This window comes from Arabidopsis lyrata (assembly GCF_000004255.2).
Source record: "Arabidopsis lyrata subsp. lyrata unplaced genomic scaffold ARALYscaffold_8, whole genome shotgun sequence".
NCBI classification, from domain to species: domain Eukaryota; kingdom Viridiplantae; phylum Streptophyta; class Magnoliopsida; order Brassicales; family Brassicaceae; genus Arabidopsis; species Arabidopsis lyrata.
In genome coordinates, this window is record NW_003302548.1 from 11,701,575 (window position 1) to 11,722,261 (window position 20,687).

The following is a 20,687-nucleotide window of genomic DNA, read 5'->3' on the forward strand; positions in this document are numbered from 1 at the left end:
CATTGGCTTATGTCAATTATAGCATGTTTCTTCGTCTTAACTCATTTCAAAACAGCCTAACACATCTGAACCATTGTACATGGTCCATCTTCTCTCGTGGTCTGTTGGATACCGAGATCCGACACCAACAAATAATAGAGATAAACCTAATTGTTATAAAATTAATAATATAGTTAAATATAAACTCTTTCAATGTAGCCACCAAATCCACGTGGAATCTCCTTATGGATGGGATGGGATGACTTAAAAGTGAATTTTATATATGAAAAGATACTTGAAGGTAAGAGTTCAAGAGATCTTCAAGTGATGCATTTTGATAGGTTAGTGAGGAACTTGGATCATCAATATATGGGAGATGTCAATGGATAGGCACAACTTGAGGTCAAATAATCTTTCTTCATAGGTGAAGACTAGATACAAATACTTTGATAAACACCGATGATTGTAAGGTCATAGGAGAAGTTACTCATGTAGCAAAACCTTTTACAGATGGATTTATTTGGAAAAAAAGACATCATTTATTAGTGAGTGATGAAAGGTAAATGCTCAATGAATCTTTATGTGATACATTTGAAGGGATTTTCATGGGTTCGCGATGAAGTTAGATAACCGATTTTCAATGGTTTTTTTTTTGGGATGTCAACGGAGCAAATATCATAATTTTAAGGTTAAAGGGATATTCAAATGATGCATATCAAGGGATTATCAAGGGTTGGCAAAGAGCTTGGATCATCAATATATGGGGACTTTCCTGGACAAACAAAAGACAACCCATTATTTTCCAACAAAAAGCTTTATACCAAAACCAAAATACATGAAACCACTTAATATCCAAACGTTAGCCAGCTCATATGGTGATTGATGATCCCCTTCGCTTTTTTTTTTTCACTGCTGACACTTTTGTAACATGTAACAACGTTGTCGAAATATCCTCCATTTTTCATTTCACTTTTTACTGTATATATACTGATGGTAGTTTTTTGGAATCCATTGTCTGGGTGGATCTTGTAGAATATATGCCTATATATAACCATAAGTCCATAACATCATTCATTTTCATGGAGAGATATAGCCTTTTTCTTCAGCTACAAATCATTCTTTTTTGTTTTTTTTTTCCTTTTCATTTTTCTCCCGATTTTTTACTAACAGCCTTCATAAAAGTAGTCGCATAATATTTTCTCAAATTGAGTTTCAACCGTTGACAAAAAAAAAAGGAGTTTTATATAACCAAAAGACTTTAACGTTAAAGTATCACTTAAATGTTGGGCGTGACTCTTAAGTAAATTATGAAAGACCTATCTTTCTTTCTTATTACGTTACAACTTACAACGATTGAATGTTCAGTTTTTTTTTTTTTTTTTTAATTAATTTCGTAACCAAATTATTTCGTCTTTTTATCATCTTTTGTATAAAAAATGAAAAGAAAAGAAAAGAAATACACGTTCAAATAAAGGGAAAAGTGTGTTTAACAAAAGAAGGCAAAAGTGGTAGAATTATGGCAATCAAATGTCATTAAAGGAAACACCCACGCTTTAAAATTAGGGAAAGAGAACGGTAACACTCTAAAGCACATTTAAAGCAACTAGATTGATCAAATTAGTTTCTACTTTTTTACTTTGTTGCGGAGTGGTTGTTTTATTATATTTTAGTTTCTATTCATAAAGAAATTTTTAGGATGCAAAAAGTTGTATAAATAGAACAATAAAAATATATCTACAACTTTTTACTATTTGTGATGAATGACTGGTATAAATAGCTTCATTTATGCCACTACAAATTTGAAATATTGAACAAATTTTAAAGCAAAATATTAGTCTTTTGTTTTATTTGTAATGGAATATGTAGAATAAAATTATTCTTTTTTTATTTTATCTAACTGTTTTCTTATTAATGTTTATTCATATAGGGGATATTACTTATTTTAGTAATTCTTTTAACTCTAAGAAAGAACCATTCATAGATTCTTTCTTATTACGGTACTGTCATAAGGTGCTTAAATTTAGTCTGATTGTATATATAGTGTGAATATCCATCGACATGTATTTTAAGTTTTAAGCGTATAGAAGATAATAGTAGATGGTTATTTTACCAAAAAAAAAAAAAAAAAAAAAGTAGATGGTGATTATAAGAGCATACATCCACGTTATCACTAGTTATGGCCATGCAAAAGTAAACTAAATTAATCCATATACAGTAAAACCTCTATAAATTAATAATATTACTACCTAATAATTTTATTAATTTACAAAGGTATTAATTTATCGATAAATTAATTCTTAATTTATAGAGAGATTTTACTAATTTTGTAATTTCTTAAAAAATTTTGTATCTAAAAAAAGTTTTTTTTCATTATAAGCAATGTCTTTTTGATACCAATTACAAGTAGAGAAGCAATTTTTAAGTTTAAAAAACAACACAAACTTTTTTCGAATAGTAGTCATATATTTCATTAATTGTTTTACATATAATCTTTTAAATATATATGTATCATAGTAGTTCATATATGACATATATAAATTTATATCATATATAAATATTAAGTTAAATATATATATTGATAAGTTTATACAATTATTAATTTATGAAATTGATGGGACCATATGTTAATAGAAGATTTTTGAAAAAATTATTATCTTACTAATTTATCGATTTGTGTCATTTTTTACAGTGGTTCTAACTCGGAACCAGAAAAATTTATTAATTTATAGAGATTATTAATTTATCGAGTATTAATTTATAGAGGTTTTACTATATTATTATCGACCCTTACATACCTTATAAATTTAGGTTCTATTGTCCATTGCATTAGTTTTGTGTATAAAATATAGAATGTCTCGTCTGGGTGTTGAAACCAATATAAAAATATTGGAAAAAACATCTTTATTATTTTTGTTAATATTTTGGATAAATATATGGTAGTATTTAAAACTTTTGTTTTTTGTTAAAGTTTTTTAAACATCTTCATATTACTGTCTTATTCAAAGTGAAATATAGTTTTAGTATATCATTTTGTTCATATGTTTATGTATAATGTATTTATCAATATAAAGTCAATAACTCAATCATTCCAAACAAATTATTAATTCTTCTTTTTCACCAGTTTGATTCCGTTACACAATTTTCAAGAGAGGAGGAGGAGGCAAATTAAGAGTTTGGACTTGGAAATTTCATTGTACTAAATTTCCGTCTTCTCCATTTCCAAAGTCTTCAAAAGTCATTTTGACCGTTTTCGTTGTCTTCTCTATATAAACCACCATCATCTTTCAACGACACTATATAATATTATAGATATGGCAACTCCAACCAACAAAGAGCACTTCTCCGGTGGACTTGCAAAGGTTTTGGCAGAAAAATGGCAAGAGCACTTCTCAGCTATCTCTGCCCACAAACTTATTCTGGTCTCTTCTTTCATCTTTTCTCTTTATTGATATCATCATCTGATTCAAGAATCTATATGCGTTTTTTTGTGTGTGTGTGTGATTAATGAAGTTTTCTCAACATGTATGTTTGGAATTTGAATAGGCATCAAGATCGGAGGTGTTTAAGAAGATGTTGGAATTAGACGAGTTCAAGACTTCGACTAAACATGTGGAAACAATCACTCTCTCGGAGATGAAACAAGAAGAGTTAGAAGCTTTTGTTGAGTTTATTTACAGTGATGGCTCAAAGCTTTCTGCCAACGTGAAACAACATGCTCGGTCACTCTATCTTGCGGCTGATAAATACGAGATTATGCATCTACGAGACCTATGCAGAGCCGAGCTTATATCTTCTCTGAGTTTCTCGAATTCTCTTGACATCCTTGAGCTCGCGCAAATCCCTTTTGACAAAGTCCTTCACGATGCAGCCTTTAGTTTTATCAAAAAGAATTTAAAAACGATTGATAGCTCTGATGAGTTCAAGTTGTTCATCGCCAGTAACCCAAATCTTGCCGTGGAGATAGTGAAGGCTTCTCTTACTTGTACTTTAGGCTGTTCTAGTTGTGGTTACAACTATACTCCTCGTAATGGAAGCTGTTGTAGTTGTGGTCGCATCGGTACTCTTCGTTTGATCTAGAAAATCACAATGTATTTTAATTTCTGTCGTATCACTTTGATAAACCACATGTTCTCATTTTTAAGGGATTGGATTTCTTCGTGTTTCTAAAGCTTAGCAAATCTGAAATATCATATTAAAATAATTGTCTTTTAGATCTATTTATATCTAATAATATCTCTTTACTATGCATGCAAAAACAAGACAAATGTTTAGAAAACAGATCAATTTTATATAAACCAAGCGAATTTTGTGTAACTCTTGGACTAGCAAGCGTTTATTGAAGTGGAATGTGTTGTTGATTCTTTCGTCGTTCCTAAAGAGAGAATCGGTGATTGATATTGATTATACAGTTGTTCTACTATGGTCCTTGAGGGTTGTGAATGATGAAGAATCTCTCTGAAGGACAAATTCGAACACGAGTTACTTTCTCATCATATAGAAAGTTCTCTTAACGTCCTCACAGTTTACGATCCATCTGATTTACATCTCGATTTTAATTACTTCTTTTTCTTTAATTTGCAATCTTTACTTGTTTAGCTTAATTCAAAACCTATTAGTCTATTGTGTGAACAAGAGAGCTTTGTGGATTTTGACCCTTAGTGTTACACACGATCTCTTATTTGAGAGAGTAGTCTTAGGTCTAATTTGACTCACATAAGACTATATGGATTTCCATCTCAAACCACTCTGCAGAATCCATTCACTGTTTTAAATTGGGGGCATAGTGCAACTGTGCAAGCTTAATCTCACTTGCCCAGCCACAAAGCTGATATGACCTTAAGATTTCAATCCACACAAATTTGCGGATCTTGCAAGCTTGGTGGTCGCGGCTTTCCATGTTTTTAGAGGCAATACACAGAGAGGGTAAATTGATAAACACATGCAGGTGAATCTTGGGGGAAAACGAGTTTTAATATCTTTTAATCTTGCGGGAAAACGAGTTTACACAATAAACACAGCTATAAACCGACATACATATCCGTCAATAATCCGTGGTAAAGTGCTCAAAGCAACGGGTACGGTCAGTCGGTTCTAGAGTCAACGGAATCCCGACGGGAAAATATGATACATCTATGGTAAAAATTTGGGAAAAGACCATTGGGAGTCCATTGAAAAACACACTGAAGGTTGACTGAGAACTTTCCAACGGATATTCCCGACGAGATACCAATGGAATCCTGAGACAAAAAGGTCTATAATATCCGACGTTTTTCCTGATGAACTTATGACCGACGGGCTCCTGACGGGCGACGAATTTAAGTTTTTTTTTTTTAATTTTTTTCGATTTAAGTTTTGGGAATTTGGTCAACTCTACCACTTTCCACCAAAGTCTTTTCATTTCTACCACTTTCGCTTATTCATTTCAAATCTACCATATTTGGGTGGTAATGTGGTAGAAAAAGAAGATTTTGCCCCTAAAAGGTGTGCGGTTTTGTGTCAGAAAAGAAGGACAACTTTGTGTTAGAGAGAGGGACAACTTTGTGTCAGGACAAAAAATATGCATTAAGTCCAGTTTACATTTACCATGGACAATAATCATGAAATAGAGTGAATAAAGTCCCCAAGAGTAAGTCCAAATCTCTAGCGGATTAAACCACACAATATAGCATGGACAACCATCAAATCTAGTTGTCCCCAAATTTACAGAATATTGATTATTTCATTAGTCTCATTCTCATAATACAAGATTATATATGGAATATAAAATAGGGGACAAAATATGATTATATAAAGAGTAACAAAGTGAAAAAGTCCCCCAAAAGTAAGTCAAAATCTTCCGCGGGTGAAACCACACTATCTGACACTATCTGGTGATGGACAACCATCAGATCCAGGGTTCCCCGAATTGTAGATCCAGTTGTCCCTGAAATAGGTTGGGTTACATATGCACAGTTAACGATGAGGAAATGGCAATTTCGTCTTTTCACATAACGAAATGTGGTACATTTGAAAAGGTGGAAGGAGAAGTGGTAGAAATGAAAAGTTTTTTTTAGAAATTGTGGTAGATGTTTTTTAGAGAAATCAAGGAAAGACATGGACCATTTAGAGGAGAGATAAAATCATTTACAGAGATCCCTAAAGAAAAACCTAAGTCTAAGAAAATCAAAATGACGAAAAGAAACAAGGAGATGAGGTGTTTACAAGAAGAAGTGGTTGGAAACTTTGGACTTCAATAAATCTGTTCTCTCTTGCGGTTTTGCAACATATCCTGCATTCTCCACATTACCGGTAAAGCCTAAACAATTTAACATCAGTACCAAACACCAAAAAAACCCTTTCATACCAAGCGCCGTCAACTTAAATGACACCTTTTAATGAGAAATACTCACACCACTTATTAATGAATGTACAGAGTAAACTAACGTGATTTTATAGTTCTCTTGTAGGTTCGAGATAGATGGATAAGGGCTGTGAAAGTCTTGAGTCTATAAAGAGAATGTTCTAACGCAATATTTTTGTCTTTATGCGTCCACATGATATCTTTTAGGACATGGTCTCTGATAATAGGAGAGTTTCCAAGATTTTCAAACCTCTGCACTATATTTACTTTCTTGTTTGCTTAAGGACAAGCAAAGTCTAAGTCTCGGGGAGTTGATAACATCGTATTTTAGCCTACTTTAACTATATTTTTTATTAGGATTTCCATAGAGAAATCAAGAGATAATAGATACTTCAATGCTGTTTTCAAGTATTTGTGTTTCAAGGAAGAATTATGAGTTTTCAAGCAAAAAGGAGTTAAGTCGAGCAAATCCCGTTTCAAGACAGTTTTTTACTTCAGAAGTATGGCATCCGTTCGAGGTCTTTCCGATCACCACATCTAGAGATATCGGTGGATTTGGAAAGGTAGAAGAGTCAAGATTTGCCTCGAAGTATAATCAAAGAAAACCATTCAGCCATTCCGAAGTTATGCCCAGAAGCGTGAAGACATGTCCAGACCGGCCAGATAGTGAGCGACCGATCCGGAGACTTCAAGCACCACCGGCCACTTAGACCGTGTCCGGGCTGCCCTCTACACTCACCTTAGTGACCGGTATAGAAGCTCGAGCTACACCTAACCTAATCGACGGGAAAAGACGATTTTTCCCTTTGACCTAGTTGGAGCCTATAAATTCCGAAACTTAAAATGATAACCCTACACTTCTTCTACCCTATTTTTGACAGCCTCCAGCAGCTTCTAAAAGACTCTCAGCCTCCTGCTCCACCTCGTCAAAGTTCTCAAGCCATTGAAGAAGTCGTCCCTTGAAGATCTCTCTCTTGTTCTTCATTGCTTTCTCTTCTACTCTTTCTTCTAATCTTTCTTTCAAGACTTTTGGGGAGACAAGTTATCTTCTGTGACAACTAGAGAAGTATCCCTTGAATCCCCTTTGTTTTATTGATTCGTTTATGATGCTTTTCTTCTACATCTCTATGTCGTTTCTTTGCATCATGCGCGAATAGTTCCCTTTGTTGGGGTTTATGGGGTGATTCAAAGGGGATTCATGGTTCAAATCTTATTAGGTTATTAGATCTGATTTTTGTTCATACTTAGATTCTTTTGAGACATCTTTTACTTAATGCATGTGTTTGGATTGATCACCAAACGCTGATTTAAGAGGTTAGGAGCTCTAACCGGGTCAACCTAACCTCGAACATAGTGTTACCAATCTTTCGTGTTGTTGCCTGCATAAGTTGAGTAACAGGACTTAGAGTACTTAGCGAATCTGATCATAATGCTTCGATGCGTCGTTGCCTGCGTCAGTTGAGTAATGGAGTATATGGAGATTTGCCGGTTAGTCATATAGCATAGGCTAATTCGTTTATTCGTCTTTCATAGTTATGAACTAGATTAAAAACATAAAAACTTAATTAAGAGATCTAAACCCTAGTTAGTCGAGAACCATGATAATCGGAGAAATCCTAGAACGTCCAACGCCTTAGTCTCATACTTTACACCTGTCGTTTACATTGCTTTCATTGAATTTCTTTCATTTACTTTCATTGCATTAGTCATTAGGAAACCCAAAACCAAAACCCCCAAGTTTAGTTTTGTCTTAGCTAGATCTTCTTCTTTGAATTCAATAACCCGTACCTACACTCTCTGTGGGATCGTTCCTCAAATACTACTACTGATTTATGTGCACTTGTAGTTAACGTGTGGTCTTTCAGGTAAAAGTCTCAAGTGAAATAAAACACGCATCAAAACCTTAGGACATACATTTTTCCAGATTTTTGATGTTCATTTTAATAAAAAAAAATCATGCAACTTATAAAACGAATAGAGTATTCAAAAATAGGAAGGAAGAAATAGATATGATCTATCTTGAGAACTAATTCGTAGTCGAGTATATTATATGTGAGCCAATATAAGGTGAAAAGTGAGTTGATGTCGGGAGACGACGAGTGAATCATAGAAGATAACGAGAAAAGTTTTAGTAAATTGTGTGAGAAATTATTTACTATTTTGGAAAGATATTACGCATAAGTGAAAAAATCATCTAAAATTTAAATGATTAAATTTATATTCAAAAATTCGTATTGATAAAAGTTTTAAATTTGCGCGGATATATTTTCTAGTTTGGAAAAACCACCTAAAAACTAGAAATTTTTAGACTAGAAAAACTAATTTTAAAAAATTTTAAATGGTGAAAAAAAAATATTTTTAAAAAACACTTAAAAACATTAAAATTCTAAATTTATTTGCTAGTAATTTTTTTTAACTCTAAGAAAGAACCATTCATAGATTTTCTGTCGTTGGATCTAAGAAGAATCATGCACAATTTATTTTCTGTCGTATCACTTTGATAAAAGATTGTTCTCATTTTTTATTGATAAAATTGTTCTCATTTTTAATGGAGCGGATCTCTTTGTTTCCAAAACATAACAAATCTCATATTAAAATAATTGGTTCTTAGATATATTTTCTTAAATCTAATATTATCTCTGCATGCAAAAGAAAATATTATTGAGAAAATAGACCGATTGTAAACAAAGCGAATTGTGTAACGTGTATATTGTTCATCTTAACGGTATTAAATTCTATTTATGTTGTTGATTGCTTGATAATTCTTAAAGAGAGATTTGGTTTCTATCAAAAAACCAAAAGTGAGAATTATACAGTTGTTCGACCATGGTTAGTGAATGATAAAGAATCTCTCTGTAGTACAACTGCAAAAAACGAGTTACTTTCTCAACATATCGGAAGTTCTCTTAACGTCCTCACACTTTACAATATTTCCTTTTTATGTACGATATCTTTGTTTGTAATGTGTTCAATATTTTTGTGGTTTTTGAACCAAAATCCTTCTATTGAGATAAGCAGGCTACTCTGACTCCAATGATAAATTCATATAGTTCATACTAGCAAAATCCGTTGAGTATATTGATTTCTATCTCAAAACTATTGAGCTTTCCTAAGCCCATTCCAACTCCCCATTAGTATGATATTGTCCGCTTTGGGCCCAAGTGGCAAAGCCCGCACAGATTTGTTATTGTGTTCCTTCCCAAAAGGCCTCATACTAATTGGAGTTGGACTTTACTTATATATTAGAAACTTCTTTTCTAAACTTCCGATGTGGGACATTGGTTTGTACCCAACAATCTCTCCTTCAAACCAAGGACCACGAACATTGGGCCTCCTCTTCAGCGAAACCTAGGCACCCTAACTCGGCACTCTCTTATTCGCGAAGTTCTTGAGGCACCTTCTTATCGTGTCACATTTGAGGGCTTCTCCCATACCGAACTTTAGCCCACACTTCTAGGTCCACATTTTTCAATCTAGGCTTTGATACCATTTATTGAGCTTTCCTAAGCCCATTCCAACTCCCCATTAGTATGATATTGTCCGCTTTGGGCCCAAGTGGCAAAGCCCGCACGGATTTGTTATTGGGTTCCTTCCCAAAAGGCCTCATACTAATTAGAGTTGGACTTTACTTATATATTAGAAACTTCTTTTCTAAACTTCCGATGTGGGACGTTGGTTTGTACCCAACAAAAACCACTCTCTAGAATCCATTCACTGCTTTAAATTGGGTTCACAACACCGCAAACTTAATCTCACTTGCCCCGCCACTTAGCTCATTTGACCTTAAGATTTTAATCCGCAAATTTGCGGATCTTGCAAACTTTGTGGTCGCGGCTTTGCATGTTTTTGTAGGCAAGACACAGAGAGTGGGTGCGAGTAAACTGACAAACACACGCGGGTTTTGCATGGTGAATTCGCAGTTTAATGTTTTTTAGTCTTGGGGCAAGACGAGTTTATACTACAAGAAAACTGCAGCCGTAAACCAAAAAAAGAAAAAAAAACAGTCGTAAACCGACAGGCATATCCGTCGAAAAAGGCTCTAACCGACGGATACGGTCCACAAAAAGTTATAGAGATTAAGATTGTGGCTGCCATCGCTATATACCTTGAATCACTCCACTTATTGATGCGGCTTTGATTCTGATTTGAAATATATTACTCCGCACTACGAACTCATTATTTTGATCAAGAGGAACCCATATCAGCTTCCATTTTCCTTTGAAATGAATGCTCACCTACACGGCTATCTTTCTCTAGTTGAATGATATGTTACTTCATGCTGCCTATACGGCCAGGCCCGGCGCGCAGGACAGGCTACCCAAGCCACTGCTTGGGGTCCCACAATTTTTTTTTTTTTTTTGGTTTTTTTGGTTTTTTTTATAGTATTTTTTGGTTATTGAGGCCCATTTTGAAATTTTACTTAGTTAAATTAGTGATATTGAGGCCCATTTTTTTGGATATTTTTTTAAAACAATAATAAAAAATTAACATATATAAAAAAAATCATATGTTAAATATTGTTAATAAATATTAGGGCCTCATTTTATATTTAGTGTAGGGTCTCACAAATGCTCGGACCGGTACTGCGGCCATGAGTACTTAGGAATGTTTCTTTTAGTAGAAATTTGTATCATGCACATAACAAAAACAAAAACAAAGTTTTGAAAAAAGAAAAAAAACAAAGTTTTGGCCATCAATTTACTCGTCGTTGCCATTCTCTCAATACCGACCGTTCACAACACACGAGCTATGACTTTTTTAAGATTGTTGTTTTTAATAAGTTGATGCAATATCAAGAAATATGGAGAAGTCAAAGACTCTTGTTTCTGCCAAAATTTCCCAATTCAAAATCAGTGCTCTTTAAAACTTCGTCTATATTGTTCCCATAGCCTAGCCTCAAGAACCAATTATCATCCTATAAAATGAGTCTCTCCTCATTTTGTATTCTATATATTCATGTTTGGGAAGCAATTTGTGTAAATGGTAACATTAGTTTTGAGGAATTTTTGGTGGAAAACAATAATGTTACATAATTTGAAGACTTGAGGAATTCTAGAGGAACATTTTTTGTTAGTTTTTTTTTGTTTTAATTAACAATTAAATTATTCTTGAAGCTATAAATATTTAACTTCAATAGTAAAAGTTGTTAGTACAAAAATTCTAAAAATGTAATAATTTCATTTTTATCAAAATGAAAATTAATTTTAAGAGTTTATGGTTTTAAATGATAATTATGTATGATTAAATTTTCAAATATATTATGTTTAGATTTCACCAAAATTCGCCAAAATTTATAATAATTATGTTTGATAAAACTTCAAATATATATAATAACTTAAAACTTTCGTTAATTTTTGTAATCTTAAGAACTTTTAGATATTTTAGAGAATTTAATTAATTTTAAAACTTAAATCAGATTCATGTTTAGGTCTAATATAATAATTTTAAATTTCTTCAAAATTAAACCTTATTTTCACAAGTCACAAGTTTTTCATAATATTTTGTTTTTAACTAATTTTGTTGGAATTTGTTTTTCTAAATAAATATTTTAGAAGTTTATTTGATTGATTAATTTTTTTAAAAATTCAGTGAGTAGTTACTATTTGAACTTTAAATTATTCAGCTAGAATCACCCAAAAAATCACAAATAAATTCAAATAGATTCAGCAATTAAAGCAGATTTAGCCAGATTCCTTGGTTATTATTTAGACAGTTTTTTTTTGAGTTTTTTTTTGTCAAAACTTTTGTTTTTGAGTTTTAAAACGCTGTCTTCAAAATTCCCAGCAAGTGAGGTTGCCACTAATTTCGTAAATCTAAAATCCAACTCACTCATACATGCTAATAGCCAATAAGTTACTTTTACGTGACTTATTAATTACGTGACTCTTCTCGTGGTCCTCGTGGAACATCTTCATGCTAATAGAATATTTAAATTCTGAATCTTTTCTATTTGCCACAAAAGCCGGTTGGATTTCTGAGATTAGACTATCCCACACAACGTTGTTATCTTTAGTAAACATAAAAACAAAAATTTGAACGTCATCGCTTCAGCTTCACCCACAGCTTCATTGCAAGGTTGAGAAAATGGATCGAAAACTTGGTTTTAATTAACCGTTTTTTATGTTTTCATGTTTTTATTCTTTTTTGCCATGGATTCATATGTATAGGTTTCAAATTCTATGTTTGTAACCTAAACCGTTTTTATTATCAATGAAATATTTACAATTTTAGCAAAAACATAAAAAAACAAAAACAAAAACACAAGTTATCTTATTTCATACCCAAACTTCTTATTTAATGCGAAAGTCATTACTTCTTCAGAACACATTTATAACAATAACGAAAAGTCATTTTGAAACTGGTTCAAGTAACTCTTGGACACATTTAACGGGTTCAAGGACTTATAATATTACACATTCTTTTTGTTATCTTCAATCCCTTCAGGGACTTTGGAGAGTGAATGGATACTACTAGCTGAATAAACAAAATGAAGAGATTTACTCGGGAAAAGCCTCGAGTCAAAAGAACTAGGGACTCCCGAGATGAATCACCTTCCCTTAAAATCTATCTTCAGTTTCTCTAGGAAAGAAGAGGCCCACTTAAAGGTCATATTGAAATCAATCAGTGGAACAATATACCACCACCTCTATACCTTTGGAGCCGAAGGGACTGGAGTAGAAGCCACAAGACCACTGCACTTCAACAGGGCCACATAACACAGATGCATCACTTCACCTACAATGGCGATTGTCACCACCCAGAGATCCCTCAAGGTGATGATGATAATCATATGGTACAAGACATGGAGATATCCCCTACCTGAATATATGACTAACTTGTCGGAGTGCGAGAGACAGGACCGGCCCAAACTATTTGAGTGCCTAAAGCAAAAATTTTTTTGGCCCATTAACAAAAGCTGTTATAAAAAAAAATACAAGTTTTAACATGTATAGGATTCGAAACCGTGACCTGTACAACAAAAGACTTCAATCTAACCACTAGACCACAGTAACCTTTTAAAAATGGATGCCTTTAAAACTACTTATAATTATTTGATGCCTAAAGCCCTTGCTTCATGGGCTTTACCCATGGGCCGGCCCTAGCGAGAGAAGAAACATTACCACATCTTTAGCTTTTGGAAATATAATGAGATGAACCTTACTGTTGTCTATGAAATTAGTAAAGGCCATATTTGTCATGGAGTCACTGCTAGTTCCTGCTGTTTCTTCTGTTTACTGGGTAGAGTAAGCGTAGCCAATTGTTCTTTAATCTATAAAGAGTGAAACTAAGCTGTTGCTGTAAATAAGCAAAACAAATCCGTCTAATGAGAAGAAACATAGACTTCAATCGAAAAACAGCCATACTTACTGGTTCTATATCACCTTATTCATCATTACCTGCTGCAAAAACGAAACCATTTCTTGACCCAAATGAAGAAAAGAAACAACCAAACCTTTTATTTTCTAGTTAACGACACGACAAAGTTGGGCGTCTTGAAACAATGAAATATTAGGCTGCATTGTGTGCATACTCCTTAAATAGGCGGTCGATTTTTTTGTTTGCATTTTTGTCTTTGAATGTGAGAACCATGCAAGTAAATATCAGAATTTTAGATCTAGCAGGTATTGTTAGGAATAAATAGGAACCGTTCTAGAACTCAAATCATAAAACTATAATCAACCAACTCTCGTCTGTATTAACTATCAATGTGTAATAATCGGAATTCCAACTCTCATCTTCAAATTCTTAGTACTAAACAAGCATTAACGATCAGGTTCGATATGTTCACAAAAGTATCTAAACCAAACCTATTAAGGTGCTAAACAAGAAAAAGAATCGCAAAAATAAATACATAGAGCCGTTGGAAAATTGAATACGAAATTAGGCCAAATAAGGAAATATCTTCATTATTGTATCATGAAAGCTTGGGTGGAAAGGTGCTACTTCTTGGGACATTCTGGGATGTGTGGAGGGTCTTCAAAAGGCAGCAGCAGTGACAAGAAAAGAGCTGTTGAGAATTAAAGCTCCTTGGATCCGAATATGGCACGTTTGGTCTTTGCATGATCAAGTGGGGTAAGGTGCACAAGAGGTCGTGTGGGGGATCTTCTAGAAGGTGTAGATGACCTCCTGGTTTCCATATGTGGTTTTGAGGTGCACACAAAGGAAATAAAATGTAACGTTCTTTAAACAGCTCCGAGTAAATGATGGTATAGTCGGAAATGAGTGTTTCTCGAACATCTCTGATTATAGCTCGATGACACATAAATGTTCCTTACCAATTCATCAAATGGGCTGTTTTACGGTGAATCTTCAATATGGGTGGAGGAAATATGTTGTTTGATTGGTGAACGTGAACATGGGGAGCTCCGGGAAGGCTCCCGGTGGCACTCACGTGATATGGCTCTGTAATATTTAAACGTGGCTTGCCCAAATGTCATAAACTATCTATAATATTGGTGAATATCGAATATTTTGCGAGGAATTATGAGTTTGGGTGGAAGAACTTGAAGATGGCTTGATCCGGCTGGGTCTTCTTGGTATTCGGCACCATTGGCTTTGTAGTTTTCTACACAGTCTCGCCGAAACGTATTTAAATATGTGATTTTTTGGTGAATAATCAATCCTACGCCTTTGTCTTGACCATAACTTGATTTGGGCTTGATTCCTCCATTTTTGTTTGATATGTCGGTTTAGGGCGCGAACCGGCAGGCTTGGTTTGATCTTGGTCATGTGTGATTTCTGATATTGTATCTAGTGAAGATTTGAATCACTCATACTTAAAGATCACTCGATGATCAAGAGATTCCAAACATATGCTCGCGGAAGGTGGAATGAAGTCGAAATGGAGGTGAAGGATGGTGATTGACTCGCTCAATCAATGGATGAAATTAAACAAGAGGATTGAATATCTCAAACACTCTTAGATCCGCAGCTTTAATAGATTAAAATTGAATCATACACTTAGAATCTAAAGAAAAACACAAAGAGACTCGGTTCTTTGTAAAAAAAATACAAAAACTTTATTACTTCAATGATCAAGGGTGATTTACAATAAACTAAGACTTTAGCTCTTATAGGCTCATAGACAATGGTCCTAAGGTGCTAAAACAAGAAAAATAATTGCAAACATAAATACATAGAGCCGTTGGGAAATTGAATACGAAATAAGGCCAAATAAGGAAATAACTTCATTCTTGTATCTTGAAAGCTTGGGAAGAAAGGTGCGACTTCTTGGTACATTCTGGGACGTGTGGAGTGTCTTCAAAACGCAGCAGTAGTGACAAGAAAAGGGCTGTGAGAATTAAAGCTCCTTGTATCCGAATATGGCAAGTTTGGTGTTCGCATGATCAAGTGGGGTATGGTGCACAAGAGGTCGTGTGGGGGATCTTGTAGAAGGTGTAGATGATCTCCTGGTCTCTATATGTGGTTTTGAGGTGCGCACAAAGGAAATAAAAGGCAACTTTCCTTGCACAGCTCCGAGTAAGTGATGGTATAGTCGGAAATGAGTGTTTCTCGAGCATCTCCGATTTCTAGCTCGATGAAACATAAATGTTCCTCGCCAATTCTTCATCAAATGGGCTGTTCTACGGTGAATCATCAATACGGTTGGAGGAAATATGTCGTTTTATCGGTGAACGTGAACTTGGGGTTCTCCGGGAAAGCTCTTGTGGCACTCATGTGATATGGCTCTGTAATATTCAAAAGTGGCTCGCCCAAACGTCATACGGTATCCCTAATATTGGTGAATATGGAATATTGAGCGAGGAGTTATGAGTTTGGGTGGAAGAACTTGAAGATGGCTTGATCCAATTAGGTTTTCTTGGCATTTGGCTTCATTGGTGAACGTGAACTTGGGGAGCTCCGGGAAGGCTCTCGTGGCACTCAGGTGGTAAGGCTCTGTAACATTTAAAACGTCATAAGATATCCGTAATATCAGTGAATATCGAATATTGCGCGAGGAATTATGAGTTTAGATGGAGGCACTTGAAGATGGCTTGATCTGGATTGGTCTTCTTGGCATTCGACTTCATTGGCTCGGTTGTTTTCTACCCTGTCTCGCCGAAACATATTTAAATATGTGACTTTCTGGTGAATAATTAATCCTACGCCTTTTTCTTGACCAGAACTTGATTTGGGCTTGATTCCTCCATTTTTGTTCGATATGGTCGTTTTAGAGCGCGAACCGGCAGGCTTGGTTATATCTTGGCATGTGTGCTTTCTGATATTGTATCATAAAACAGCATGGAAGAATTGACGATGATTCTCTGGCCAAGACTATATCTGAATGGATACCTTTTACAGATTACATTGAACTCTTTGACTCTTCAACAAGGTGCAATTGGTCCTATTAGGAATGTTTGAGAATATGTCGATGACGGATTATATATTGTGTTGTAGATGACTCTGAAGGTCCGCTAGCAAATGGATACTTGGATATTGACAGCGATGACATGTTCTACCCGGAATCGTTCAATTCATAGGAGACTGAACAGTCATTATCCGATGATGTGTAGATGGTTTGGAATAGCAATATGTCGCTCGGGTCGGATTGTATAATTACTTGTCGTCAGAGTATGGAACTTTACGGGAAGCATTGGTGTACATTATGGTTTTACCTGGCGATATTTGCACTACTCCATCGGAGCCACTGATTCCAGAGTATATTGAGATCCTGTCCGACAGTAAAGTATCGAGGAATATTGGAACATGGAGCGAATTGTCACCATTCACCCACATACTACAGAGTTTCCTGTTATAGATGTTTGAACCACCGACTCGGTGTGCATTAATAAATTTTGGTTAAGGCATGAGATGTGAGGCACCTGTTCTAATGAGTGGAGGAGAAAATTCATTGAGAATCTCGCCATGGATTGGGGAGCTGAATAATGTGTTTCCTGATAAGATTTTCCAAGGATCCGTACATGACCGGGGCTAAACCCTATATATTCGATGATTGATGAAATGTTAGCAGTTGGTAACTTGGGGAAGAAACCGATCCAAATGCCATATAAGAGCAACAACAATGGTTGAATCCTTAAAAGGATTCTTAAACATATTTTAATTATATATTATAACAATTTTAAAGTTAAGAGTTTGTGATGAATCCTTAAAATTTTCTTTGTCCAATGGTAGAGTCCTTAAGTGGATTTCTTAAAAAAAAAAAAAATTTGTTCTTTCTCATCTTCAGGACAGTGAAGACACAGAAGCAAGCTGATCAAGAAGATGAAACCTAGGAACCAAACAATGTAGCTTCTTCTAATCCATCAAAAGTATCTACTTAGCTAACAGGACACTGACGACACAGAAGCAAGCTGATCAAGAAGATGAAACCTAGGAACCAAACAATGTAGCTTCTTCTAATCCATCAAGTATTGTATCGCCATTCATCCGAGAACCGAGAAATAAACAAGAAGCAAACATGCACCGCTTCACTTGTACCAAGAGATTCACCTTAGAAAACTGGCTCTTTACTGAACAACAAGCTCGAGGGAACCAAGATTTTACATGTCGTAAGATCCGTACGATGAAGACTGTGATTATGGAAGTTGCGAAGCCAGAGACAATGCCAGCAATCACATCATCTTTCCAGTACTTTGGTGTTGCTTTTCCATTAAGCCATGACTGTAAAAGTTAAGAGATTCTGGAGAAAAAAGAACCAATGAAAGAGGATCAATTCGGTGAATAACAGCGCCCAGACAAGACATGATTGACAAACTAAACAAACACCGCAATCGTTGTGCTATTACTAATTATCATGGCTATTATGATTTTTCTTCATGATTCTCCTGTAGTGTGTATGTGCTTAGTTATGATGAAAAATGTATAAAATGAGAGAAAAGATAAGAACTTACACATTAGAGTATTGCTTAATAATGTCTGTGAAAGAAAGATCATTTGCTTGGCAACCGAAAAAGCTATTCCGATAAAGCTTTATCTTTGGGATCCCTAATGTGTACCAGCAATCATAAGTCTCATTCACCTGGACAAACAAAAACATATTGCAATCCGAAACACAACGCAATTCAGAACAGTAAACAATGGAATTAGTAAACAAAAACATATCGTGTTTGACCCATTATGTTATCTTTATACTCTACATGTGAATACGATATACAATGGAATTAGTAAATTGCTCTACTTTGAAAAGAAAAAAGAGAGATATTGATGCAAAATATCATAACGACATCTGAATTTATCTCTCTCAAAAGGGTAAAACACATGTTGTGCTTTGATGTTCAATAGTCCAATGCCACATACTTTAGAAGACATAAGATCAACAGCTACATCAAAAGTAAAGTAAAACCAATATCAGTCTCTCTATTTTCTCATCCATTGAAAAGTCTTCTCTTTTTCCACCATATAAATCATCAAATCAAACAAAACCCCTAAAATCAATGTGCAGACTTTCAATATCAATCATACGAAATACTGGTCAATGATTTAATCTATGAGAGATATAAGTGAGAGACCAATCAATTTCTACAAGCAATAGATGATTAAAGGACGGGATATAGATTGCAATCAATTTCTACAATCAATAAGATGGTGAGCACCGTCGGTTGAGATGATGATCACAGCGGAAGAGGGACGAGTTGCTTGGCTTTTCTCTTCCGATCTTTGGATGATGATGATCGAGACATATCTCATCTGCTTTCGCCATCGGATGAAACAAGAGAGAAGAGAGAGTCGAGCTTCGAAACAAACACAATAAGACAGTGACACGTATGGACTCTTACAACCTCTAAAAACTCTTATTTAAGGTACGTTCCTTAGATTAATTGTCAGTTTTGAATTATTTTTTGGCTTTTTTTTAAGGATTCTACGGTTAAGAAACCCTCTAGAAATATCATTGGGGTTGCTCTAATAGTCCAATCCAAAGAACTGGGAAGCGGTCAGTGACTCCAGAAGGGCAGAATAGTTAACCTTTGCGAGGGTCGTCGAATTTGTGGACAACAAGGACATTACCCGAAAAAATGTCCTTACGTGAAGAACTACCGCTTATATTCGCGACCGAGTGTCGGGAGGGTAACCAAATGTTAACCAAAACCATCGATGGATTTTAAGTTTATTCTCTTGACTACAATCATGGTGCCGTGGTATGTTTTCCTTTATAGGCAATGCTTGAACCTCTTTTCCAAAGACGTTTTCATTGCTAAAATTATTAGTGGCTTGTCGGAGAATCTCTATTGTATATCGATAACATTATGATCAATGAAAGCGTTGCTGATGTCTTCTGTTTCCATAGTGTAGATTTCCTACACTTGTACATCCAAACAAATAAACCAATAATGGCTAGGATGACAAGTGCAACTCCTACTACAATCCCATCTTCCATCTGTTTATCTCTTGGATGGATATGAAAAGAAATGAAATTATCTTAAATGTGTATTAGAACCAAATTCGAAGCTAAATTTTTTGAACTTTTCATTTTTCAATTAAAAAATCAATGATTAATTCATTAAAATTATATCAAAAATATCCAAAACCCCAAATTAAGTTGGTTGAATGAATTTCAGTGTGACTAGACTTCTATCAATATGTCAAAATTATTGTAATAATTTAAATAATAAAGAAAAAATGATGAAATTTAATCAAAATATAAGAAAAATATTAAGGAAACATAAGTTAAATATGATTAAATACAAAATTTATATATGTGTTTGTAAAGTGTTACGTATGTGTCATCAATATCCACAACTTATGAATTTATTAAGATTTTAAATTTTTTGAAACGCAAACAGAAAAATTCATGTTTGGACATTTTTTACCTGTTGTTTATGACTGTTTAGTTTATTTTTCTCTTTATTTACTTTTGAAAATTGTTAGTTTTACTTAATTTTGATATAAAAAAAATTTAACCAATCATATCTAGCTAAGATTAATTAATAACATGCATTGCTAGTGAGCTAAAGCCTTGTTCCTTGTGAATTCGATCCTAAAGTGTTGTATTGACATGTCATTTGATTGGGGTAATGTATACATTAGGTTTTAATTAATGTGTTAATTATAGGTAGTATACAATACGTCAATACCCATATTACCATATACTTTCTCTCTTTCATAAACCTTGATCTTATTTAATATTTTTAACGTAAAATTTGATATTTTTATATTGGGAGATTTTTATAAATATACTAAGTCCTATAAAATTCTTTGAAAAATACACTCAATTTAATGGTAATTTGAAAACTAAATTTTTCTCATTAAACATTTACCGTAATACCCTTAATATTTATAAGAATCATTTCATAAAACTTAATTTAAAATAATTTAAATTTAAATTTAACTAAAATTCCTAATTAATATTTTAAAAATAGTCAAATTTAAAAAATATTTGCTATGTGTAGAATTATCGTTATCTAAAATT

The 20,687-nt window shown here is 34.1% G+C and overlaps 1 protein-coding gene and 1 pseudogene across 1 annotated transcript; one reads left to right on the top strand and one right to left on the bottom strand.

The window, feature by feature from the left end:
• Positions 1 to 3,140: 3,140 nt before the first annotated feature.
• On the top strand, positions 3,141 to 4,141 carry LOC9299976 (BTB/POZ domain-containing protein At5g48510). Its single transcript, XM_002863854.2, has 2 exons — positions 3,141 to 3,398; positions 3,523 to 4,141. Exons 1-2 carry the CDS (start codon positions 3,291 to 3,293, stop codon positions 4,054 to 4,056), a joined length of 642 nt encoding a protein of 213 aa, XP_002863900.1. The 5' UTR covers positions 3,141 to 3,290; the 3' UTR covers positions 4,057 to 4,141.
• Positions 4,142 to 17,397: 13,256 nt separating this feature from the next.
• Positions 17,398 to 18,417, bottom strand: LOC9299977 (annotated as a pseudogene).
• Between the last annotated feature and the right edge of the window lie 2,270 nt (positions 18,418 to 20,687).

Coding starts and splice junctions, on each gene's coding strand:
- LOC9299976 (XM_002863854.2), top strand. CDS start 3,291: ATGGCAACTCCAACCAACAAAGAGCACTTCTCCGGTGGACTTGCAAAG. Junction 3,399..3,522: donor CTGCCCACAAACTTATTCTG/GTCTCTTCTTTC, acceptor GAATTTGAATAG/GCATCAAGATCGGAGGTGTT.